This window comes from Emys orbicularis, chromosome 4, assembly GCF_028017835.1.
Source record: "Emys orbicularis isolate rEmyOrb1 chromosome 4, rEmyOrb1.hap1, whole genome shotgun sequence".
In the NCBI taxonomy this organism is placed as follows: Eukaryota; Metazoa; Chordata; order Testudines; family Emydidae; genus Emys; species Emys orbicularis.
Genome location: NC_088686.1, coordinates 108,404,036 through 108,431,194, shown reverse-complemented (window position 1 = coordinate 108,431,194; position 27,159 = coordinate 108,404,036). Strand labels below are relative to the sequence as shown.

Genomic DNA, 27,159 nt, shown 5'->3' with positions numbered 1-27,159 from the left:
ACAGAAATGTCAACTCTGTTATTCAGCCTATAACATAATTGACAATCCGCCCGGCCAGCCTCTCCTTGTAATGCATCCAGAGGATGTCACTAGTTAATTAAACTAATCATCTGATAGCTGGGTGAAGTGATCTCTGTGGCCTCAGTTCAGTTCCCAGTGGACAGGTGTCTATATATCAAATACCCCATCCACTGCTACTGGCACCCTGGTTAGCAATCTCACACTACAGAGAATTAGCTTCCCCCCAAAAGGTGGGCACTGTAGCTTGACACAGACACACAGACGTGGCCACGTTGTGGGGGGAGGGGGAATATTGCACAGATGGTTCCTTCGGTGCAACTGTTCTTTGGCTACTTAGGCAGCTTCAGGCTCCTAGGCTGTCAGTTCAGTTCCTTTCCCCGACACTCAGATCCCAGGGGAAACAAACAAGAAAGGAAACCAGACTATGAGTCTGGGCATGTTTGTTTAAGGGTGTGGACTAGAGCTTGTAGGAGCCCAGAGCCCGTTCTCAATATACAATGAGAACTGCTGAATGCTGAACAGTTTTGAAGATCTGGGCCCATTGGAGGTGTTGAGCACTTGAAAAATTGGCCATTGTAGGATCCAGCCAGCAGGCATGTGCACCAAAATATCTGCCTTGGCCCTGCTACTTCAGAGGAAATGCTGGGGCTAGCACAGGGAAAAGCAAGCCTGTTATTCAATAGTAGATCACAGGAATGACGACTCTTATACAAAGCAGAATGGGACTCTCTAGAGAAGCTGCACAGGCCCAAGGATACAAGGGAAGGAGTTCTGTGTTTAGGGCTAGGGAACCACAGCAACGCCTGGGGACGGGAAGGGGAAGAATCACAGCTGGACTGGATGTAGGTAGCATATCTGCACTCTGGGCTTGATGACTCAGAGCCCTGTTTGATCTCTTCCCTTCATGTTCCAGCTGCAGTAGGACAGCCAGCAGCCTCCTTGCACTCTGAGGAGTCACCTTTGCTCTTTAAATGGACCAAAGGGAAAACCGTTGAATGACTGAATGCATCCCTTCCTGCCCTATTACCTTCATCCCACTCTCACCAGTCAAGCAGGTTGGAGAGAGAGAGACTGAGTGGAAACTGAGCACAGGTCTCCCCCCGGCAACCCTCTCTCTTTTAGGAGAGGAGGAAGAAGTTTCTTACCAGAATCCTTGTTTACTCACCTCCTCTAAAGTCGTGGAGGGGAGGGTGTATTGTACAGGTATAACACTTCCAAGATCTTCACCCTGAATCCACCCTGCCCCTCTGGAAGCTCATTCCTAGCCCGCTTCTCCTTGACCTATTAAGTAGGGATCAGATTTGAAAGCTCAAACTGGAGCTGAGTCAGAGTGGATTGCACCTTGGAGAATGTGCATGGAGGCCAAACTGAAAGGGGTAGGGTGAAGATAGAATTTTGCAAAGTGCACTCTCTTGTAGGAGTTGCCTTCCCTCTTCCTGGATGTCCTCAGCATCTTACAAGATACAACGTTCTAGGACCACTCTAATGGCTAAGAGCAAAAATAAGCCACACACACTTGTGTCTAAATGGCAACCCTTCGGAATCCTGCCGTTAGTGGTTAGAGCTAAGACAGGGCATCTGTTCTCAATGGCAACTGACTTTGTCTCTCGACACCTTACTTTACCTCACTCTTAAGGGGGTGGGAGGCAGATGGATTACTTAACAAGGCCTCTGTGAGGAAGGAGTGATGAAATCTTTGAATAAAGGTACTACAAGTGCAAGCTCTTTCCTCCACTCCCTCCCCACAGCATAGGAGTGGGGTTGCTGGTACCTTCTCATATGACCTTGTCTAGATCCATGGTGAAAGGCAATTTCTTTACCTCCCCTCACTATGTAGCCAGGATGATCACTCATCTGGATGCAGCATGACGCACTGTAGACAGGCTTAGGGAATAAACCAAAAGCTTCAGACACAAGCACTCCTCCTGGGCTGAAATTAACCAGAATAGAAGTGCCAAAGCAGCAGGTAGGTTTAAACTAAAAGAACAATGCCTCAAAGAGAAGGGAAAGCCCTAGCTCATTTTATACATGGGTTGGTAGCCCTAGGTTCGTAATGTACAAATGAGACCGAGATGAGGCACGCTATGAAACCTCTTGCCAGTTAAGTTCACTAATAGTCCAGGAATGCTGGTGTCAGTTATTTAAATCCTCCTGCCCCATTATCTCCACATGTCTATCTAGATTGCAAACTCTTTAGGGCACAAACCTGTTTTCCCACACCCCCCTGGCTGGGCACTAAGCTACAAATTAAGCTTTCTGCATGTGCATAAACTACAATTAATTTTTCAGAGTGTATATTTTAATGAGAGCATCATTAAAGCAGGAATTCAGGGGCAAAAACAGCATCTATGTGTTGTTACTACATATTACCTTGTCTTTACATCAGTATCCTTGGAGGTTTAAGAAGCTTGAAAAGATTAAACTGGCAGCGTACCCAAGAATGGCTGGGGCACTAGGAGACAGAATGGCACCGTAGTTAGCGATATATTCGTTATTCAAGTTTAATAAGAGATCTTAAATCGGAGAAGAGAGCCAGAGAAAAGTTACAAAAAAATATTCCATTTATAGGTTTCTGGTGATCAGGCCTCAACTCCGCATTGACGGGGAGGCAGCGCATACCAATGAACCTCTCAGCTGATGGCCAACAAGCAGATATTTACAAGAGCACGTTCAGTTATAAGGTGTCTAGATTAATGTCTGAGCCAGGTTAGAATTTAAGAGTGAAAAGTGGCACCCCAACCAGCGTTTTCCTTTGCCGGCATACTTCCAAGGCAAGAGTTGTGAATGGGAAAGTCTTGGCAGTACTGCCAGGTAGTCATCACATCCCAGCTGGCACATCATTCAGTTACACTAACATGGGCTGAACATGTTTTTTGCACCCACCCAACCTTGCTGTTATTTACCCTGCATTCTTTCCCTTCTGGAGACAGCTTATTCTACATACCTAATTTCCAGGACAAATCTCAGTGCAGGATTAGACCAGGAAAAACACATACGTAGGTTCTCAGAAAGCTAACAGAGTTGTACAAGAGACCATCAGACTAAGGTGAGAAGATATGGGATAAGACAAGGATGTACAAGGCAGGAGGTGGTTGATACTTTCCCTTCATATCTTCATAGGGGCAAACAACCTTCCTTACTTCATGTCCCACTTACCGTTAGTGGACTTCTCAGTAGGGCCTAGCAGCTCTCCTCCTCTCCACATACCAGCTCCTTTGAAATCTTGCATGCTTCTAGGGCACAGCCCTTAGACAGTGGTACATGGAAGCATACTTTATAAGGGATTCCTAAAAACAAGTTAGACTTCAATGGCCAGAGCTCACCAGCAATGCAAAACATCCCCACAAGGGAAGCAATAAGAACATGACATAATTTTAGTAAGTTTAGAATAACCCAAGTTGTTTTACTTTATGATTAAGATCTTTTAATTCAGAGCCATTTCATTCAAAGATAGTTACCTTTCAGGGAAGGGGAGGGGACTGCCACATGGAAGTGTGGCCATGAACATCTGGACAAATTTGTTACGCTAAGGGCCACTTGTCCAAAATCCCGTTACATGCAGTGGCAATCCAATGGTGCTCTCTGCTCATAGGAATGCACAAGATGTCCTATTAGCCATGCAATGCCATACCTACCATAGGTAGTGTGAAAGTAAACCACACAGACAGGTTGTACCCAAGAATACACCAGCAAATATTTTATTTGTTCAGTTATCCAGCCTGTAACTTTAAAAGCTCCATGTTGAAGTGAACGTAGAGAGACAAATTAATGTTTTGTCTAGTACACCAGCTTTGGAATTAGGAAATGGGCATTTCCCATAATTCCTTCAAATTTGCATATCAGAGTCCTCAGGGAAAAAAAGAGTAAAATGCCAAGTTCTCCCCATTCCACCTGCCAGAATCACAAAACTGAAATGGGAATGTTTACGCACCCAAAGACAAGTCAGAAAAGGGACAATGGTGTGAACTAGCACAAAAAGTGAATGAAAAGATAAACATCTGAGCCTTGCTCAGCTGGGACCACATTAGCACATGTACACTAGTACTACCTACTAACAGTCGGTCAATAGTTGATAAGACTGGTATGAATAAATGTGAATGTGTAAAATTAATACTTGAGGGTGGAAAAAGGCTTAAAAATAAATGATTTGCTCAACTCAGCCTCTGCCCATTTAAGAGTTTGTTAACATCTAGTTACACAGCCATAGCATTCACCACCACGTTACAGCAGATAAATCCTAAAGTTTAACAGCAGCCATTTAATGGCTCACAATAGTACATTATGCACAATCAAGGAAGAAGCCTCATATGACCCCTCAGACTGATCAACCTCCCCTCAATTTACTGATCATCATCATGGAGAGCAGCCACCATACTCCATCGATCCTGCCTCCTTTGCTCTGAAACTCTGCTTCATTTGTTGAGCTTTTTAGGTGCACTCATACTGTAGAATTTTTAATTAAATTCTACCCTGCTGCGCATTGTTTAAAAGTATCTGTGTCACTATCAACACGGGAGAGACATGGATTTTGCTCACCATTCAAGTATGAGCCCCAAATGGGTCAAAGATTTGTGCTTTGCTGCAGCCAGCAGCTTTGGCTTGTGAGTCTCCAGCTCCCGTTGAAAGTTTGGGGTAAAGCTGTTTGGAAATTCTGAGCTTTTACACTGTTTTCGTATTTATATTATTTTCTTCTGTATAAATAAGATTCTCTCAAAAGTAGTGTATAATGTGATTAATAGCCAGATAAGACTTCTGTATTTTTAGAAAAGTTATGTTGGTTAAAGTTCTCAGTTTGTTACATTACAGGGGCCTGCATCTAGGACAATATGGGACAAGTTGATGTTCTACTGCGGCCACTACGTTTTAGGAGCAGTGACATTAGAAATGTCAGTTTTTAAATGTTATGAGACACTGAGTCACTGGCAAGAATGCCAGCTAGCTTGGACAACAGGTTCTCGCTCATCACTCAGGAAAGGGCCACAAGTGACAAGTCAACCCTATTCTTTCATCAGCTAGGACAGCAAAGCGTTTAGTGTCTGTGTATTGTGCAAGTGGCCGGCAGAATGCACATTTTCCAGTTGGTTTACGGTTGCTAAAAGCTCAGACCTAGCACTGGGAGGAATAGGACAACTCTGAAGGATGGCAGAACTTGACCTGCCTTCAAAGCGGAAGCAAAGAATGCAGCTGTCTTGGCAAGCAAAGAAAAATAATGCTTTAAGTATAAGGCAAATAACTTAAGACCTCGATGGAATTAACTACCAATTTTCTGTTTGTAATACACTTTACTCCATTAGGCAATGGAGGTTAACGTTCTGACCTAAACTTCGATTATGTTGAGAGATGACCTGGATAAAAATGACCCAAAAGGAGAGGTTTTCTGTATAATCAGTGCTATGATGTAGTATGAAACACAGTCATAGGTTGCACCATGGTAATGTAAATCAGGTTTGAAAAAGGCAGCAAACCCCAGCATTGCAGGGGATGTAACAATTGTGTACTGTATTATATGCTGTGCAAGTGATGCAACTTGTTCACACGCTCCAGTCACATCACTAAATTTATCTTGCTGCAGTTCTGTCCCTGAACTTCTGCTAATAGGTGGATGGAACCAACGTTACATATATTACGTCACAGCTCAAGGTAGTTTCAGCAGAAATACAAAATTGTTCAGTGCCATGTATATTTAGTCCATAAAATGAGTGTTCCTAATGGCCCACCAAACAGTGTCAAAACTGAAATATCATGGGTCACTGGAAATAGGATCACTGGATTCCCTTTGCATTTAATTTAAAACTTCCCTAAATCCTTAATTTTGCAAGGAACAGACATTTATAAAACACACACGCAAAGATCCTTTCTTTCTCAGTAGTGTAGGTTCTGATTTCTATCTATTGTAGTCTTTCTCCAACTTTGACTAGAAGGGGGTCATGGTGACATCTTTCCCCAGATGATTTTCAGACGTGGGTAAACAATGGAAGTTTTCTAGGTAGAATAAGGTTGAGAGTCATGTCAAACAAGCTGACTTTCACAGGTTGCTCTCTTAGCCCTTAGTCTGTTGTTCGGGTTCAAAATTTTCTTTCCCTCAGTTTGTTCCCGTTTTGTTCATCTGGTACTGGAGAATGTCCATCACCGTTGCTTAAGCATTTGTCCTTTTCAGATTTGTGCTCTTGCTGTTGTCGTCTTATCTCCTTACACCGCAAGGTAATGTCACTAAAAACAAAACAAGATTGTTAGTATTGACTTATCAAGCATTTCCGCTTAGATTTACAATAAAAACAATTGGATAAATACATCCTGGTGTCATTATGACACTGATAATTTGGCTCATTTTGATTCATACTACAGCACTAAGTTTGTATGGACTTCCTTTATCCTGTAAGAAAGGGTACAGATTCAGTTGATGAAAAAAGTTTATTTACATTTAGTGCTAGTACTTACAAATAATTACCACCATGCCCAGAAGTATAATGAACACAGGCTGCATTCTGCACAAGTGTAGCGGAGAAGCTGCCATGCAGGACCTGACTCATAGGCTGGTCTCATTCCTTTGACCACACCCACTGACTGATTATAGAAGAGGAAGGCACATCTTCTATTTCTTCACACAGAGGTGCCATCACCCTGGAGTAGTGTCCAAACTGAGCGTGCATATTTAGATTGTGTGTCAGAAAATTAGGGAAAACTCTCAACCTGGATAACAGCACACTTCTTATAACGAAGGCCCCCAGTTTTAAGGCTAAAACGTAGCCTTACTTATAACGCATATTTACCTTTGGTCCCCTCTCTCTTGGTCTATTTAACTTTGACCTTTGTTACCATCTTCATTTCCCCTGACAGAGCACTTTACCGGGAAGGCAGTTGGAGTTATGCACCTTCAGCTGTTTATTTCCGAAGTGACAATACTAGAGCTAGTCCCATGGAGAAAATACATGCCATGCATTTGTCTCCAGACAACATGTTGAAAAAAATCTGTTTTCAGGCACACACAGTAACGCATCCTATTTGGCTGCCGGAAGTGCTTATGAACTACTCTGTCTCTCTTCTGTATTAAGATATTTTAGCAGGGAGAAGAGAATTCCTGCCCCTGTGGTAGATACTCAGGGAAGTGGACATCATGCTCACAAGCAGTTTGGCTTGGGTTACCTTCTGCACTCTAGTGAGAACGATGTAACCTTTTGAAAGGGGCCCTGCCATCTAGGCAAGTGGCCAAGAGCATATAAAATCAATAGATCATGTGTATGCACCTGCTGTGCTTGTCAAAGATATATGTTTGTCATCCTGGAAATGTTACATCTCCCACCCACCATCTTTACAACTACACTCCTGCTATGTTATATACAATATATTTTGCATCTGTTGCATGTATGTACATACAGTCTGGGTAAATATCTTGGGTATTAATTACTGGAGTTTTTCATCCAGATTGAGATTGTATTTTTAAACTAATCCCCTACTTTCAGTAGCTTATTCAGCAATTTTCTCACAATTATTTTTGGGCTGAAATTTCCAGTAGTTGGTCACCATACATAATTCTTTATTATTATGATGAAGTTGCCTAAAAATCATGAGCCATATTTGCATTTTGACAATGAGGGTCTCATCACTTAGATTTCAGACAATATTTTCAATCTGATCATTCAAATGAGGCTTTGAAAATAATTCCAGTTTGGCACGTATGTAGCCTTAAAAGACATTAATGTCAGAAAGTAGCTTTAGAAACAGAGCTAGATGGTCTAAAAATATAGGCCAACATTTTCAAAAGTCACCAGTGAATCTGGTGCCCAACTTGAGAAAAGTCTTAACGAGGCCTGATTTTCAGAGGGGGTTACTCAGTACTTTCTGAAAACTGGGCTTCTTTAAAGGTGTCTCAAATTGGGCACCCAAAATCCCTAATGACTTGTGACAGCTGTAGCCATGGCATACTGAGCATCTGATGTATACAGTTGGCCTTCACTTCAAAAGTATACACCAATGTGTGAGGGTCACAGACTAGCTTTCAGATTTCTGGTTAAGTTCTTTAAAACAAGTAGTTATAAGTTGGTTGTCAGGATTCTGGTTACATTTATATTTAAATTATACTAAACAGAGTCAAGCATTGTGGATATTATGCGTTGAAGACTACCTAATCAAGTCTCCCAAACAGACTTTATATTGTACACCTTCAATAGGCTGTTGGTGAGATGCGTTCCCCCTGGAAACTCAAAATTATAGAGTTTTTAAAAGATACACTTTGAAAGTCTTTTGTTCTACAATAAGCTACTGTTCACATGGGCTGGCTAAGCCTGGTCTTGGCGCACTGGTGCTCATTGGAATCTGAGCTCTATCACCTTTGCTTACCGAATGAAAAAGCGCCATATTGTCCAGGTGAGCACAAGTATGATTCCAAGTATCCAGCACTGGGTAATGTAGAAAGGAAGGGACAGCATTAGGGTGTAAGGGTCGTACTTCACAACAATCAGAAACTCTGTGACTGTGATAGCAGCAACTAGCCAGGCCTGTTGACCCAACTTCTTATGGAACTTCCTGAAATAGAGACATTAAGTGATTAGTATTTTAGTAGCAAATGTACAATGGACAATACCTTTATAAAAATAAGAGGGAGAATAGGAATACGTATTTCATCTTTACCCACTTGCGTGAATGTCTACTCTTAACCATTACTATGGATGTATGGACATACTACAGATTGGCATACCAAAGTATTTTCCCTCTAACTCTGAATACTTTATTCTCCCTTACAGCCCATTTCAGAGGTTCTGAGAACATGTTACATGAATTAATCCTCAATATCTTTATAAGGTAGGCAAGTATCTCCATTTCAATAGATCTGTGAACAGGCACAAAGCAATTACCTGACCAAGTCAAGATCATAGACAGTCGATGGTGAAAGTGGAGTTATAACAGAGGAACTCTGACTTCCAGATCATCTTCTATGAACACTAAGCCACATTCCACACTTTGTTATATACAGTACTTAATGCTTTTAAGTAACAATGTGTTTGATCTATATTCTGAGCCCTATTATCTTCCAAACAAAAGCTACCTAATTAGTCCTATCTGACCATCTCTTAAGGGACTGAAAATGAAGATGCTTACTATCAGAAAATAAGACATTGGAAAAGGGAAGGGAGCTAGAATGCTTTTGGTGGCATAACTATCTACAAGCATAAACATTTTCAGTATTTAATTTCCTTTTGAATTAGTCCTTATGAAGTACCAGGAAAGCAAAAGGGGAATTGCAACACTGTGTACATTTGAATTGCTAGTGAACTCTGAAGTAATCAGTGACACTCAAGATTGTAAGCAAACCCTCTGAATACTTACAAGGAGAAGCCAAGGCAATAACTCTGCTAGGGTCTGTCTACACTGCAATTAAAAACCTGCAGCTGGCCTATGACTCAGGCTGAAGGGGCTTGGGCTAAGGGGCTGTTTAACTGTGGAGTAGACATTTTGGCTCCGGGGGCAGCCTGAGTTTTGGGACCTCCCACCTCACAGGTTACATGCCCATGAGGAACAAATTTCAGAAAACCTGTTCAAAAATTAGACATCTAACAATAAAAAGCCATTTGATTCCAATCAAACTATTCCAAGTACCATGCTTTGGAAGGCAGATGGCCACACTTCACCTAGCTCAGCCAACAATTCTCTGTATTCACTTTCTACTGTACACGTTCTTTCAAAACAACTGTGGGATTACTATCCGTATTACCAGAGAGCCTAGCCGCCTGTGTCAAGGACCAGGACCCCACTCTGCTAGGCAAAATGAAACAAAATGAAACAAATGAAACTGTACAAATGAAACAAAAAGATTGCCCCTGGTTTATATGACAGCTACAGACACTGCCACTACACTTTTCTAGGGACCCTCCTCTTCCTTCCCACCCCTCACAGCTAATCCTCAAGCCTTCTACCAGCAGCTTCTATCTCTAAATTAAAGATTGTCTGTGTCCCACAACACAAAAATCAGAACAAAAGTTTCACTCTGAAGCCCTAATACAGATGACTGAATTTTACCTTTGACACTGTCCCACTCTGTCTCTTTGGTAAAAAAGCAGAGACAAACCATACAAAGAATATAGCATTTTTCTTCATTCATCAGGAATAGGAGAACTGTTTCCTCTGATAGGCTCTCACATTTTTACTTGATTTCTCCTTCATTCTGCGTTCACTCCCCTACATACTACCTCTCTTTGCCCAGCCCTCCCATGGTCTTCCATTCTGAGTGCATCCTAAGGTGCTAAGTGAAACAACCATGGGGAACACAGCACAGAGTGGCAGAGCTACTGGGGCAAGGTGGAGGGGAAGGGGAGCAGCATGGCAGAGACCAGGGACTAGAAAGCTACATAAGGTCGGGGGAAATGAACATGTCAGGGTGACTACGATGCTTCCTTCAGCAGTTCTTTTAAAAAATAGATAGACCCGCCTTGGGAATTTCTAGCTTGCTCATGACATCTGCGCTAGAGCCTCTAACTTGCTGGGGCTCAGCTGGAGCACCAAACGTATGTCAAAAAGGACAAAGTTCAGAGACCACCCACAATACTTTGGGACAGTCTCTGCCTTGTTCTGCCAGGCTGTGGAAAAGGAGCAGAAGTCACCCATAAATCCCTCACTGGGGCCTCCACCAGCTCAATATGTGCAGGGCTGATGTAACTGTCTTCTATGCCTCCCTCCTGCAGCTCCTGGTGCAGGTGGTGTGTGATGGGCAGGGGAGTGGCTGGAGGGCACTGAACTCTTGCTATCTGCAGCTGGTGTATGGTCCCTTGGGAACCGTACCCAGCTACTGCAAGCTAGAATACCTCTAGGATACTCTAACCTGTGCTGGGGCAGAGCACTTGGGAGCCATCGTTGGATGTTTATTCTTAGCTTCCCTTTTCCCCTCTCCTGGGCTGCAGTTGGTGGCTGTATAGGGGAAGGGATCCATCCTTGAACAGCTTACCCCCTGGGCTCAGGTAAATCCCCTCAAAACTATCATGTTCCCTTGGCTCCCACTACTGGCAGGCAAGCAGGCAATGAAGCAACCAGAAATATTCACTTCTCTTCCCTACAATGCAATAGGCGACCAACCAGGGAGCTGCTAGACAGCTCTAGCAGGGAATGGACAGAAGTCTCTCAGCGTTACCAGCTCAGAACAGAGCTGCTCCTGGGGCTGCTGCAGAAGAAGTGGGGGAGATGGTGCCTTCTACTGCCTCCCCATAGCAGACCTGCATGACACAGCCGAGGAACACATCCACTCATAATCAAATACTCATTTTTCTTAAGCATGTGGCCCTTGAGAGCCATGTGTTTGACACCATCGCTCTAGCTCAAGTTAGACAGAATGGTCCAGGTATTCTGGGGAAAACAAAATAGGGTAAATGGAGCATAAATTACTGACGGATGCAGATGGAATTGGAGAGACATACTCCAATTTAAAAAAGCCTCCTGGCTCTAGAACAAGGGATCTTTGGAGCCACAGTACAAGGTATTGTCTGGTGTGACTAGGATTAAATAGGCTAAGATGGAAATATAGTGACAAATGGAGAGAGAGAAACCAAAAGTATTCCAAAAACCTTGTTCTGACCTACACCTGTTGAGGAGAGTAGGCCAGCAAAGCAGAAAGCTGGCTATTTTCACGTGCCTTGATTATAAAGCCATTCCTTCAGGGACCCTGCTTGTGAGAGAACTAAGGAAGGAGAACTAAGAGTCCCAGGTGACCACTGATGAACGGGCCATACTCAGACTGAGAATGTTGAAGGAACACAAGCTGGTTACGGGCTCTTTATTTGGGAAAGAATTTTAAAGGGAAGTCACTCTTCCGCTCAAGGACCGAGTATAAAACCCATGGCCTTATTCCAGGCTTTCTGAAAAAGGCTTGACACCCGAAACAGGAAGATACAGAGAGAGCGTAACTCCAGATGCCATGCACCTAGCAGTTAAGTCCACTGCACCAGAGGATTATTTAAGGAAGAATCCGCCTAGATTCAGAGCTTTTCTGCTCTGAACTGTGGGACAATTTTGATGGGACAAGTGGGATATCAGAATGACAAAAGCCTCTCAGCACCAGAACTGTAAGTCTCATGGCCCATTAATATAAATTTTAGATGCTCTATCAGGAGGACCAGAAAGTTCTAGTCACTCTGGCGCTAAAATTGTTGAAACGACCACAAATGACCCTGAATTAGGAGAGAAGATGAATATCTTAGTTTAGAGCTTTATTGCTTCCTATGCTGAATATTGTAGGATTACAGAAGCTGGTTAGATCTTTGGCTGGCTCTGCAACAGTTTTGTCACCCAGGAATAAGGCATCCTGACCCTGATTCCGGCAACAGGTGACCAATGGAATATCCTAGGCTTTATCCCTTTTTAAAGAAGAGGCCACAGCAGTTTTCAAATGGAACAGACTGGATGTGTTTAGAGTGTACCTAGGAAGTAAGTATCCAGAACAGCCTGCTCTTCACCAATAGCTTCTTCTTACAATTCAGAATTGGAGGAGTCCATCAATAGGGTTCTTGACTCAAGGTGATTTGGAGTGGAACAAACACCAAGACAGGTGGTGAAAAAAGGAGTAGAATGTCATCTCTCGTGTGATGGTATGGGAAGCAAGAAGGAACCACAATCAGACTAAGCAGACAGAGGATACTAATGAGATACCAGCGGCATTAGATTCCGCAGCCTTCCATAAAGAACCTACAGAAGTTTGTTTTTCTGATTCATCAGCAGACCGATCTCAAATGTGCTGATGGCAGTCACCTTACCTACCAAGAGAAACAAAAAGGTAGCTAATGATGGTTGTGGTGACATGGTACTTGGGATGAGTTTGTACGTTCACTAGATGAATTCCTCATTTTTGTGACTCAATTCACTGAAAGAATGGCAACACGCTGAATCAGCAATGAGAGACTAATGACTGATGATTCTCCTAAGTCTCAATGTTATGCCATGTGGTTGAACAGAGGGCAAAGGAGTTGCTTTTTCAACCCAAACACAGGGACCAAAAGATGGGGTGTGCTGCTAAGGAGAGGAGCTCACCAATAAGAGGTAGAGACCTCGTCTTACCTTTGAAATGGAGGCATGTCCCAAACCAGTAGGTCCAACACCAAGTGGCAGGGGACCACCTGTTACTGCTGAAAGTCCTTAAATCCAACTAAATAATCTGGATTGACCCTTCTTTCCAGTTCTATGAGTCAAAGTCTTGCAAGTGAAACTGACCTTCAGTGTCAAAACCCTAAATTCTGAACACAGACATTTTTTGTATTGGTCAGTGACAGACAACGAGCATCCTTTGAAGCGAGAGGTAGTGTCAGCCTTAAGAAGCGTGGTCAGCCAATTTGTGACATTACCACTGTAAATTAACAGAAAAATTGAACTTGAGAACTAAGCATTCTCAGATCTTACAGTCTGCAGAAACAATAAAAGCAGCAACGACAAATATGATGCTTAAATAGGAGCAATCTGACAGGTGCCTAGTACCTGCACTGTTGTGGGGGAGGGGGTTCTTTGCCCTAAAATGCATCACCAGAGGGTCCTCTGATTTGCAAGGTGGTGCCACAAAAGCTCCAGAGGACCAGAAAAGTGTTGGAAGATAGCTGAAGAAAGAAGCACCTTTAAGAAAAAGGGTTTAGGGCTGGACCATGCAATCCTTAGAAGCTAAGTCTAAGGACTGTAGCACCAGGCTTGTAAATGTGAAAGGAGTTCAATGCCACCTCGCACAAATAAAACAAGTGTTCCAGGTAATTCAAATGTTTAAAGAATATGGTAACTTTTTGTTCAAGAAAAACTGAAATTTAATATTGCCCATGTAAAATGGTCTATACGGACACCTGTTATCTACCACATGTAGCCTACAAGAGGGGATATGTTTTACAATCAAGGTGCACAGTGGAAAACAAAGCAAGTGCTGAGGGCTGGGCTTCTTTGCCCCAATAGGCTGATCCACTTCTACGCTAACTTGCACCAACAAACTGCAGCAAGGCTAAAAAGAAAGCAATTAAAGCTTGACATTGCACAGACAAAACGACTGGCTTACGGGTCATCCATGAAGTCGTAGATCTCCCTCATGCCCACACCTCCCACATTGACAAAGAAGACAAGTCGTAACAGGACCAAGTAGTGTTCTGGTGGCATCCACAGGACAAACTTCAAGTAAAATGTGTTCAGCTCTGCCAATAAAAACTGAGAAAAAAAAGGACATTTTAATAATTTAATTTTAAAAGGTTCAGTGAGTAAAGCCTGGACCACCCCCACCCCTTACATTTATTCCTAAAATAGAAATGTGTACTCAGACTTGTACAGAGAGGGCCCCACAAAGAGCAACGAGAAAACATGCCTATCTGCTTGCTCTGAATTATGCAGCACTACCTTCCAGTCACATCTTGAAGTATGGTTGAAAATGCCAAGCAATGGCAGTTGTACTTAATCTCCAGATTAGGGGTGAAAACCGGGCTCCACTATGGAGGACTATGGAAAACTCCCGCTGACTTCAACAGGACCAAGACCTCACTCTAGAATTTGGGAGCCTATTAAAGCTAATAGGGGGTTGTAGGCCCAGATGAGCATCCCAAGATTAATTATTAAGAAAGGTCTGAGGGAGCACAGGAACAAGCCTCCTCTTCCTGGGAGTTCTTACACATGACTCATGCGGGGGATAGAGGAGGAGAGTTTGCCAGAAGCAGAGGGACCAAGGAGAAGTTCAAGAAGCACTAGCACTTCCTGCCCTCTTCACTCAACTAACTTCCTATAGTTCATCATAAGGAAGCATAGTGCTTCCTTTACCACTTTCTCCTGCACACACACATACTATGACTGAGGTAACGCCCCCCCGGACCCTTCCGATCTCAGCAGCCCTGACTCAGTCAGCAGGTCTTTAGAGAGGGCATGGGGAATGAGACTATAGAGGGCTGCCAGGAGTAGAGGAGTCAAAAGGAAAGTGGGGATACATGCTTCCTCAGCTTCCTTTGCTCTCCCATTTCATGTTGCGTTCACTGAAAAAAATCAAAGGGGTAGCCGTGTTAGTCTGGATCTGTAAAAGCAGCAAAGAGTCCTGTGGCACCTTATAGACTAACAGACGTATAGGAGCATGAGCTTTCGTGGGTGAATACCCACTTCTTCGGATGCATCCAAAGAAGTGGGTATTCACCCACGAAAGCTCATGCTCCTATATGTCTGTTAGTCTATAAGGTGCCACAGGACTCTTTGCTGCTTTCACTGAAAAAAGGGAGATTTGGTGAAAACTTGGTTAAAGCTTGAGCTAAAGTCATTGCCATTGGTTCCACAACATTCTACTCTGTCCCAGCTCTCATGCTATGCCCTCCACCAAGATATGAGCACCTGTCAGGTGCCCTAAGAACATTAAAGGGTTTTATGGGGGGCTGCAAGGAAGCGATTAGAATATTTAAAAAAAAAAAAATGTTTTTGTAAGGCACATGGTGAGGCACCAATGAAGTGTGGCAGCAACCTTAATTCTATTTTTAACCAAGTTTATCTGGTGATTTATATAGTTTTAGAACTACCACTAATGAATCCTAAAAGCATAAAAGTCGTCCTTCCAATGGCTACTGAAAAGGCTGATTACACTGCTCTACAGCCAAAACGCTTCAGAAATAAATGGGTCACTGAGAACGAAAATGATGCTTAGAATTGTTGATTGGCTCTAGTTTTCAAGATATGCTATTGGGTCAGTATATACGACCCTTGACTTGGGAATGGCGGAGGATAAGTGAGTTATAAAGGGAAGGGATCTCAATTTAAACCAGAAATGACTAAAATACATCTTTGACTGGATCTATGAATAAATCTATGACTGGGTTTGGACAGTACTTGCTTTTTAGGCAAAACAATGAAGGATGCAATCTGAAGCTGGTATTGCATCATACATGATATGAATTGCATCATGTTATTCCTAGAAGTCAGGGATGATGCAATCATAACGAAGCTTACATCACTCTGCTGAACAAATTGCCCTATATCAGCTCTAGAAATCATACAGTGTCGTGCTCTCTTATTTGTCACTGTTTGATTTTGCAAAGGGACACATTTCTGTTTAGCCAAAGTGAGCAGAGATGCCTCGTACTTGTGTGAACAGTGCAGATAACTTCTGCTATGTTTGTGGTGAAGTGACTTTTGCATCACAAAAGCGCAGTAGAACCACTATGGTTAAGAAAGCCTATCACCTTTATTTTGGCTGCAGAATTGGAGATCAGGACAGGAGGTGGGCCCCACACATATGCTGCAACACTTGTGCAACAAATCTTCGCCAGTGGTTGAACAGGAAAAGGAAATCTATGCCTTTTGCAGTGCCAATGATTTGGAGAGAGCCAACAGATCATACCAGCAATTGTTACTTCTGCATGGTGCCTCCAGTTGGGAAAGGTGTGTCAAAGAAGAAAAAATAGACTGTGCATTATCCAAACATTCCATCAGCTATACGCCCAGTACCCCATGGAGAAGGACTGCCGGTTCCTGATGCACCAGAATCATTCTCACTTAAGTCAGACGAGGAAGAGGATGAAACTTCTGGTCCTGAACCATCAATGTCACAGGACCCACATTTTCTCCCATCCTCCTCCTCTGAACCACACCTCATAACACAAGGTGAACTGAATGACCTTGTCAGGGATTTGGAAGTACCCAAGAGTAAGGCAGAGCTGTTGGGCTCCAGACTACAGCAGTGGAATCTCCTGGCAGGTGATGTTAGGGTTTCCATGTTCCGTGACCGTCAAAAGGATCTTGTCCCATTCTTCTTCATGGAAGGTGATCTTGTAGCCTGCAACAACATCGATGGTGTGATGGCAGCCCTCAACATTGTTCACGATCCAGATGAGTGGAGACTGTTCATTGATTCATCGAAGACGAGTCAAAGCCGTTTTACTGCATAATGGCAATGTTTTGCCATCAATTCCAGTTGGTCATGCAGTCCATATGAAGGAAACCTATGACAACATGAAACAACTTTTGAGGTGCATAAACTATGACCAACATCAATGGCAGCTTTGTGGCGATTTGAAGGTTGTTGCTCTCTTGCTTGGTCTGCAGACTGGATACACAAAGTACTGCTGTTTTCTCTGTGAATGGGATAGTCATGCAAGAGATTCCCACTACCTCAGGAAAGATTGGCCACTCCGACAGTCATTGGAGCCTGGGAGGAAAAGTGTTCAGCATCCACCACTTGTTGAATCAAGGAAGATTTTGTTACCACCCTTACACATCAAGCTGGGTCTGATGAAGAACTTTGTCAAGGCCATTGACAAAACACAAGCAGCTTTCAAGTACCTCCGTGGAAAATTTCCAAGGTTAAGTGAAGCTAAGATAAAGGAAGGTGTCTTTGTTGGTCCTCAGATTCGTGAACTTCTTCGAGATGATGCATTTGACCATGCACTGTGTGGCAAGGAAAAGACGGCATGGAAAGCCTTCCAGTTAGTGGCAATAAATTTACTCGGAAACAACAAGGCAGACAACTACAGGTTGTTGGTGGAAAACCTCCTCAAGGCATACAAAAGCCTTGGTTGCAACATGTCACTAAAGATACATTTTTTGCACTCTCATCTAGATTTTTTTCCACCGAACTGCGGAGCAGTGAGCGATGAGCGATTTCACCAGGACATTGCAACAATGGAGAAATGCTATCAGGGCAAATGGAGCCCATCAATGCTTGCAGACTATTGCTGGACAGTGACAAGAGATGCTCCATTTAATGAATACAAGAGAAGCCAAGAAGCGCCGAGTAGACACTGAATAGGACTAAACTATGTACATAATAGTTTTTTGCCTTTTGTTTCATAATAAATTTTATTTATATAACCCTTTTGCTGATTTTTAAAGTGTTACATAAACAGGGCAGGTGAAATATTATCATGTAAAGCAACCATAAACACATGAAAAGACCTAGGTTTACAATTTATGATTAAAACTATCTACACAATATACATAGACATAAAATGTAAAAACTTAAATATCTTAGGAACAGTAACCAATCAGTTGTTTTAATTGTCATATTTGAATTCAGCACATCAAAATACATAATAAATAGCACATTTTATCTCTGAAGCAGACGACTTCTCAAAAATTGTAGACCAGTGTTATAGATACACACAAAATACCAGGAAACATAAGCAACAGATCCAGTTTTGGGCACTAATTACACAAGTGTCACTGACAAGATCTCACTGAGCAGCAGTAATTAAATATTTACTTAAGAACATGAGTTTGTAGATGAACTGAAATTTAAAGTGACAGAAAGAACCCCTACAGGGGGAGCCACTTCAGTTATGGTTATTATGGTAGACTGAGTCGAAGGATGTTTCTTGCTCCAAAGATTATATATAATGAAAAATATTAGCAAGTAATGATTAAATCTGAGGTATATCTGCGAGATGAAGCTAGTTTAACAATCACAAATAAGATGCAAGCTGTTTTTGCCAAGAGAATCACTATGACTTGAGTTTGCCCCAGACTAACAGGAACTTGACAGCTTCTTCAGGTTTAGCAATAGGCACTGCCAACTAATGGCTGGCTCTTTTTTTATTGTGCATGAAAGTTACTTTCATATTGGGTTCCAGGACCTTTTTACAGATATGCAGAATGTTTTATTAATATTGCTGTTTACTTCAACTCCCATAAAGAAATTGTATCAATCTGAGCAAATCCATTGTGGCATATGAATCTAACATACAAGACAAATTTTGTATTACAGAAAGTTTGGTGGTCTGAATTTTTATTCAAATTGACTATCATCTGTGTGCTTGCAAAGTGCCTAACATATGTTGTAGGTAATCCCACAAATTGTTAATTACAAGTAATACATTACTTGCTCCAAAAGGACAGTTTCACAAACCTGAAATTTGTCTTCTCCAATAAGAGTGAATTTAGAATACATAACAATCTAAGATGCCCTACAATGCAAATTGGATTAGAAAAATTTGCTAGGCAACCCTTAAAATAAAAATGCCATCAGATTTTCATAGCAATCATTCATCCTCCGCTAATTTACAGAGTGATTAAGCAGCTGTTAGAATAGTCTGCTTATCAAATGTACAGATTATATATATAAGTATGTAAATAATACAGTCCAATATCTAGAGAAAGCATCAAAAGCATTTCAGTCTGCTGCGTTTTTGCATTTCTCCACTTACTCTGGATTGTTCTGGGACAGTGATATAAATACATTTAATACCTAAAAAGAACAGGAGTACTTGTGGCACCTTAGAGACTAACAAATTTATTTCAGCATAAGCTTTCGTGGGCTACAGCTCACTTCTTCGGATGCATAGAATGGAACACACAGACAGAAGATATTTATACATACAGAGAACATTAAAAGGTGGAAGTACGCATACCAACTGTAAGAGGCCAATCAATTGAGATGAGCTATCAGCAGCAGAAGAAAAAAAACCTTTGAAGTGATAATTGAGATGACCCATAGAAGGTGTGAGGAGAACTTAACATGGGGAAAAAGATTCAATTCGTGTAATGACCCAACCATTCCCAGTCTCTGTTTAAACCTAAGTTAATTGTATCTAATTTGCATATTAATTTGAGTTCGGCAGTCTCTCTTTGGAGTCTGTTTTTAAAGATTTTTTTGTTGCAAAATTGTCACCTTCAAGTCTATCACTGAGTGGTTAGAGAGGTTGAAGTGTTCTCCCACTGGTTTTTGAATGTTATGATTCCTGATGTCGGATTTGCATCCATTTATTCTTTTGCGTAGAGACTGTCCGGTTTGGCCAATGTACATGGCAGAGGGGCATTGCTGGCACATGATGGCATATATCACGTTGGTAGATGTGCAGGTGAACGAGCCCCTGATTGCGTGGCTGATGTGATTAGGTCCTATGATGGTCTCACTTGAATAGATATGTGGACAGAGTTGGCATCGGGCTTTGTTGCAAGGATAGGTTCCTGGGTTAGTGTTTATGTTGTATGGCGTGTGGTTGCTGGTGAGTATTTGCTTCAGGTTGAGAGGCTCTCTGTAAGCGAGGACTGGTCTGTCTCCCAAGATCTGTGAGAGTGAGGGATCATCTTTCAGGATAGGTTGTAGATCTTTGATGATGCGCTGGAGAGGTTTTAGTTGGGGGCTGAAGGTGACGGCTAGTGGCGTTCTGTTACTTTCTTTGTTGGGCCTGTCCTGTAGTAGGTGGCTTCTGGGTACTCTTCTGGCTCTGTCAATCTGTTTCTTCACTTCAGCAGGTGGGTATTGTAGTTTTAAGAATGCTTGATAGAGATCTTGTAGGCAATCCCTCAGACAGAGATAAACACCTTATGCTGAAATAAATTTGTTAGTCTCTAAGGTGCCACAAGTACTCCTGTTCTTTTTGTGGATACAGACTAACATGGCTGCTACTTTGAAACCTGCCATTCAATACATAAATACCCTGGAGAACAGAGCTAGACAAAACTGAGTGTCCAATATGAACATCCAATTGTTTAGTTCCCTTATCTTTTCTTTGATATTTTAGTTAGATAGGCCTAAGCCAAAACACTGTGTTCTAGATCCATAGTGCCCAGAGCCCGAAGTGCTGAGCTCTAAGGTTCTGGTTTGAAGCGATCTCCAATTTTAATTTGATAATACGCCCCTGGAAGTGGGGAACAAAAGGCATATTTTCATATGAAGTCTGCATTTTGGGCAGCACAATTTATTAATTGAATCACGCTTAGCATGCATGTTAAACTACTTAGAATTGAAGTATATCACTCAGTAATCAAGATTAAAAATATTTTTGAAAATCAATTTACAGACAGGAAGATAGACAGTCCCAATTCCAGGGTGTCACACGTAGTACGGCCAGGATTGGCAGAAATCAAAACCAAAATTCCCATTAACACATTTATGAGTGCTGCAAACAAGTCATTTTACCAGTTAGTTTAGAAAGAAGTTTCCTTACTACAAAGATGATGCCACAAACTGCTAGCCATCTGCGCAGGCTGGATGCTGGCTTCCACTCAAATTTGACCCAGCTATAGGGTGTGAACTGGAAAGCCATTCTCTTTATTTTACCTCTGAAAAAAAGTCACCACACATCACTCTTACACCAGTTTTAAGGAAGAGAAAATATCCAATCTTTACAAACACATTTAAAATTTTTTTAAATCAGGCATCGGTTCAAGCCACCAAACTTTTCTGCACTGAGCTAAGGGCCCTCTATTCCCCCGTATTAAACCCACTTTTATATGAAAGCTGCAGTGAGTCAATGTACTCTTATTTTAAAACTTGCTAAACAGCATATCTATTTAATTTTTACAAAACTAAATTTACAGAGACATTGCACTAAGTAGATAGCTCCTATCCTAGGTGTCATCAAGAAAGAGCAGTCTCCAAAAAGCTAATTCAGAGCCAGTAGAGCATGGTATTAGAGCATAACTATTATCAAAGGACATTTTTAAAACTTAGGAGTTGAAGAAATAATGGTATAACTCTACTGAACTCTACTGGAATGTTCTTGACCTGATCACTCCTAAGTAGGTTAGAGTACTTGCTCACAAAATATTTTCTATCCAGAGCTGAGGCATTCTACAGTTCCTGTCTGTATTTATTTCAGGTTAATCTATAAACGTGTCTGGTTTCCACACAACTCTGCCATTTCTAGATTTCACAGTCAATGTGGAAGACGCCATTATGGGAGGATGTATTTTCACTACATGAAACAAAGTTCACATTAATATTTAACTCAGCATCAGTGGTCACAAAATAACCCACTAGTTATTGCATATGCTTCAATCTTCACTGAATACACTTTTCAGTCACAATCACTATGTCCTTTAACTGCCCAAATTACGCAATCATATATGCACAGATTTTAATGAAATACAAGTCTCAGAACAAGCAGCACGATCTCCACCATTTCAATGCTGGAACTCTTGGTATTACAGGCACTTAAACTTGCTTCTACGGCAGATGGGGATATAGCCAAGAAGGCCAGTTTTACTACCAAACTCTGATCACTGATGAGAAAATGGCACCTGAGACATGTGGTCAGAAAAACTGGAAACAAAAAGGATGCTAATATGGTTTCCATTATTTTGTTGCATTTAATAAGTCAGACTTCCTAAATTATCTAGTCCCCACCTCGTGTCTTTTCCATACCCCATACCTTAAACTAGAACTCTCTCCAGCTGTTCATTTACAGATCTGATAATCAGAATAATTTCACTGAAGACACCAGGGAAATGATGAAATGTCTGAATGTCACATAGCTCTGGCTTTATCTGTTAATATAGGCTGAAGCTCTGAGTTGTCACAGCTTTGTGACACACATCTGTGGGTGTGCAATTCAACTTGTCTTTAACACTGCTTAAAAAGTTCTAAATGCCAACCTAATTCAAGCAACTGAAAACAATAAGAGCACAGCAGCACCCACCAGTACATTTCAAGAATGCTGGCACCAGAGCTCATGTTAGAAGACATTCCTTTTAGAGCCAGAGAGAGGCTTAAGATACGCTAAGTTGCCATATAGCTTTTATTGTTGTCTCAAGCTAAGGCTGGTTCTTAATAGGAGCCAGAGTCTGATAGTATTTTAACCTGCTGCCTACTCAGGAAAGTCAGATTAAGCAACTGTTGCTCTATTACAAAACCCAAAAGAACAAGTTGGCTCCTTCATGACATAAGTCTGTTTCATCACACAGGCCCTTACATGTTTCCAACATAAGCCTCAATAATGCTAATAAGGCAACCAGAACAAAAGTCCTCCTTCTCACAGAAGTGAGCAGGTTTCCTTAAGATGTCCCTTTAAAACTCAGAGTATGTTAGCTGAACAAAGTCATACAAAATTCCCCATATTAGGTTTATTTAGAAAATTAGTTTACAGATTGTTGAGCATACAAATTAAATCCTTAAATCAAATAAAACTTCACCTATGATTCAGTATTTTAGTATATTTGAAGTCAAATCCCAAAACTCATTTGAGTTCTGCTACTTTTGGTTATGGAAAATTTTTCTAAAGTAGCATACTTGTACGTAGGAATGTTCCAAAGTCCTTGCCATTTATACGTTTTCAAAGAAAGCCATCCCAAAGTTTTCATTCCACAATAAATCCCAAATCCATTGCATAGGATTACGTCCATTATCCACTGAAAGGAAAAAAATAAGTATTTAAGCAGCAGAACTACAAAACTGAAGCTTAATTGTCTAGTGAAGGCTATAAAATGGAAATACTATATACTTTTATGTGCAGGTACATGTTTTCATGCAAAAGGAGTGAGTTCTTACAGAATAGCTAGTTCATCCAATATTAAGATTCTTTGGAAACATGCCTCATACCTCCTGAAAGTCTAGCTGCCTAGATATGCATTTGATGGACATCAGATTTTTAAACAGGGGGAAGAGTAAACCCTCTTCTTGATATATCAGTCCTATTACAGTAAACTGACCTTCTACTGCTCATTACGGTTGTGGCTCCACACACCGCCTATCTCTGGTGGGAACGTCTTAAAGCACACCAAATAAAGAGTATTACCAGGTTGTGTTGCACTGGATTTTGCTGTGCCTGGTATTTAAGGTGTTTCTTGATCTTGAGCCTGTCATTCCCTATATATCCAGCTGGATTATTTGTCTCCAGGTTCAGGATGTAAAGTTCATGGGAGAGCTTAATATCTCCCGTGCCCTATATTTACTGTTGAGCATTAATTCCTGAAAGGGGTCTCAGAGCTGGGAATATTGGCTGCTTTTTAAATTCTAAACTTGATAGCATCTCTCAAAGTTGCTCACTTCATTAGTTCTACTATGACAGCTTCCAATACTGCTATCCATTGATCAAATAGATATTTTCTTTGCTTTCTTTAGGAATGTGTCTAAAAAGATAAAGTGAACATTAAAAAATGCTACAGCTTTAACAATAAGAAAGTACTTTTCCCCAAAGAGTTGACATTAAATAAAAAATTAATTTATGCAAAAAAAAAAAAAATCTATAGATAAATAGCATCACATCTAGGGAAGTTTGTTGCAAACTTTGAACACTCATGTCTGATGGCATCATGCAGAAGATGAAGTCACACTTCAAACTGTATGGCCCGTGTTGTGAAGGTAGCCAGACTAGATTATAGTAGTGCCGTCTGGCCTTAAAATCTAAGTGTTAAGTATCCTAAGGCATCTATGGCTACAATTGATAGACAAAACCAAAATCTTGGAGTTTAGCGTAATTGAGACATTGCATGCTCCCATCTGCACTACAAGACCAAACTATTTAAATGGCATTGGGGATGACTTTCTAATTTGAACTCCCTACACAATAGAAGGGACCTAGTTAAGATAGATTTAATTTACTGTAGTGTAGCAATGTCTTTTAAAAAGCACCTATGTTTGTTGTCAGATGAACAGAGAAAAATGGGTTTTCATAAAAGATTCAAAATACACCAAAAAAGAGAGAAGTTGAACACAAGTTGCACTGAGCCCACATTTGAAACTGATAAAAAGAAAAAACATACACACTATATACAAGCCTGTAATTTTCTCTGTGTTCCTCAATCTTCAAATATTGTGATTTATACTGTCATCAGAAAGACATATCCAAACATTTTTATACATTGAGTATAGATTAGTGTGGAAGGTACAACATATGCAAGAACAGAGAGAAATATGGACGGACATCTAATTGTGCACTATAGGGCTACCATTCCACAGAACAGATGTTTGTCAGTAAAGGTATTTACACATCAACTGATAGTTGGGCAATCAAAACAAGGGAAGGGTTTTGTACTAAGCAACAAATACACATTTTTAATCTGTTATTAAAAGGGGAAGTAGGCACTGAGCTAAAACTCAATCACCTCCATGTGCATATACAACTGAATAAATTTACATCTGATAGATAGCACATGAATGCTCACCGGCTACATCAATCCTGTGCCGTAGCACAGTATCACTACAGCTAGATGTCTATTTGGGCCATAGATAGATCAGATAATCAAGTTGTTTTCAGCATTTAAGATATACAGAATGCAGTACATACATGATCCCACCAACATTCACTGAAGTTTGGAAGCTGATGTTCCAGACTATATTCCAGAAATTCAAACATTACACTGATGATCATACACATCCACCAGTCCCGAATCATTAGCGTCTGAAGAAAGAAAGGGAGGGAAATTTATCTTGGAGAATATCTTGCAAAGAATAAAAGCAGGCAAGCAGGTTACAGTAACAGAAGGAAATACAATTCAAATGCAGGAGTCTATTACTATGTGCCTCTGCTACCAGGTGAAGGTGGCAGCAGCCAGCAGTGTTTTGGGGCTGCTCAGGAAAGGCTCTTCCAGCTTGCTTAATGCAATTCTCAAAGCAGCCAACTGCCCTCAAATCAGCAATAGGTCTGTGTTCACCCATACTCGCATCACATCTCCAAGTGACTCTGCATAGGAGGCACTAAGTGGAAATTTCCTATAAGATCCAGGTACATGATTTAGGCTAAGCTTCTCAGTGACACACTTAACTCACTGGGTGCTGTTCTGATCCTGCTCCGCACGTCTGAACAGCACTCCCAGCCCTCACCTATCAGGAGGGGCTAGAAAAGGGAACTGCAGTTTTAGATTTTTCATGTGTAAAAAACAAACCATCCAATCAGCGATTTACTCAAAAGGAGCCAACAATACTGAGTGTAGTTGGGAGAGGGCAGATGCTTGAGTGATCTCTTCCCAAACAGTTCCTTTTAGGATTGAAGATGACTGGCACTGGCTTGCAAGGTGTAGCGGTAAAAATGCAGCAGGTTTGTAAGCAACATTCTTACAGCATTAGAAATGGCAAGGTCAGGAGCATGGACAGACGGACTGTGCTGCTGTAGGTCCTGGAGAGGCATATTCGGACGGATGGGTGGTTGTAAACGTATCATTATTTGGATCCTGGGAGGAGTGTAGCATAGGGCCCACTCTCCCAGCAGTCAGAAGGTGAGGCTATAAATGCCTCCCCACCCTCCAGCCAAAGGGAGAAGAGCTGCCTACACGCAGCAGCCAGGAAAGGAGAAAGAAGTGCCCCTCCTTTACTGCCAGCAGCTAAAGATTGAGCTTCTCCCATGGCTGGGGCTCCCACAGCTCTCTTTCTACTAGTACAGTACAGCACCTGCCCAGCAATAGATTAGTGTGAGACCCGGGACACAGTTTTACTACAGAGAAAAAGGCACAGTCCTGAGGTGGAAGAGTAAGTGCAATCATAGCCAGTCACATTTCTGCCCCTCCTATTTAAAACATGCTTTCCCCAAACCTGCTACATTTGGAAAACTATGAACTATAGCCCCTAAATATACACATACCTTATGTTAGATAACAGCATTTAGAGTTATATTAACATTTAATCTCAGGCAGTTAAGTTGTGCTGTAATTCTATATTTAATGTGATCAGCTACACTGACTAAACCCTGGCAAAGCCAATAAGAAGCAGACACTTTTTAAAGATGTTTATGCTGATAATGTGCAACCAACATCTGTCCTGGGATAACACCGATGATAAAATAAAAGATCCACATAAGTAAAGTACTGAAAAGTAAGACCCTTAATTTTTTCCATGTTTTTCATGGGGAGTCAGGGTGCAGAACAGGTAAGAGTTTGTTTTAATTATTCAAGTCACAAGCAAAATTGAAAATAGAATGTGCTCACTTTTGCATTCAAGTAGTATGAAAGATAAAACAAGCTAACAAAGTGGAGTAGGAATGTTTTAATGACTAGAGAGGAATACAAGAGGCATATTTATTTTGCTATGCAGTACACAAATCTCTGCTTTGTGGAGCACATAGGTGATCAAAACAGATGAGCCAGACTCAAGAGATGGGACTACAAACAGTTGGACAGGAAGCACATTATCAAATAAACCTCTCTGTAGAGGACATTCTCCCACATGACCCTGATACAGGCTATACTCTTCTTGGCCTGGAGCAAATCTAATAGCTTGATTTAAGAGAGATCCAAGTCCTGTATCCTACCCAACTTCCTTTAGTTCCTACAAAAACCTTGTTTTACTATTTGTGCTATGTCTTTTCACCCAGTCCCTCACTTTTCTAGGAAATCACACGCTGCCTAAGTTTTGGTCAAATTTGTTTTATCCATCTGACCTTAATATGAATCATCTCTGTGGAAGTAGAAGCTTGTTAGTGGAATGTTATTTAGAAAAGAAATTAAACGACCTACTATGGTCAGAAAAAATAAGACTTTTATTATTATGCAAACACTTATTTAAACTAGTTCATGGATGAC

General features: G+C 41.3%; 1 protein-coding gene across 1 annotated transcript in view; it reads right to left on the bottom strand.

Moving 5' to 3' along the window:
• Positions 1-6,086: 6,086 nt before the first annotated feature.
• PTDSS2 (phosphatidylserine synthase 2) overlaps positions 6,087-27,159 on the bottom strand; it is a 71,996-nt gene continuing 50,923 nt past the window's right edge. The window contains exons 7-12 of the mRNA XM_065404178.1: positions 24,933-25,046; positions 22,937-23,055; positions 20,874-20,988; positions 14,027-14,172; positions 8,359-8,544; positions 6,087-6,231 (exon numbers count right to left, since the gene is read on the bottom strand). Coding sequence (XP_065260250.1) covers positions 6,087-6,231; positions 8,359-8,544; positions 14,027-14,172; positions 20,874-20,988; positions 22,937-23,055; positions 24,933-25,046 — 825 coding nt within the window. The remainder of the gene's footprint in view (positions 6,232-8,358; positions 8,545-14,026; positions 14,173-20,873; positions 20,989-22,936; positions 23,056-24,932; positions 25,047-27,159) is intronic.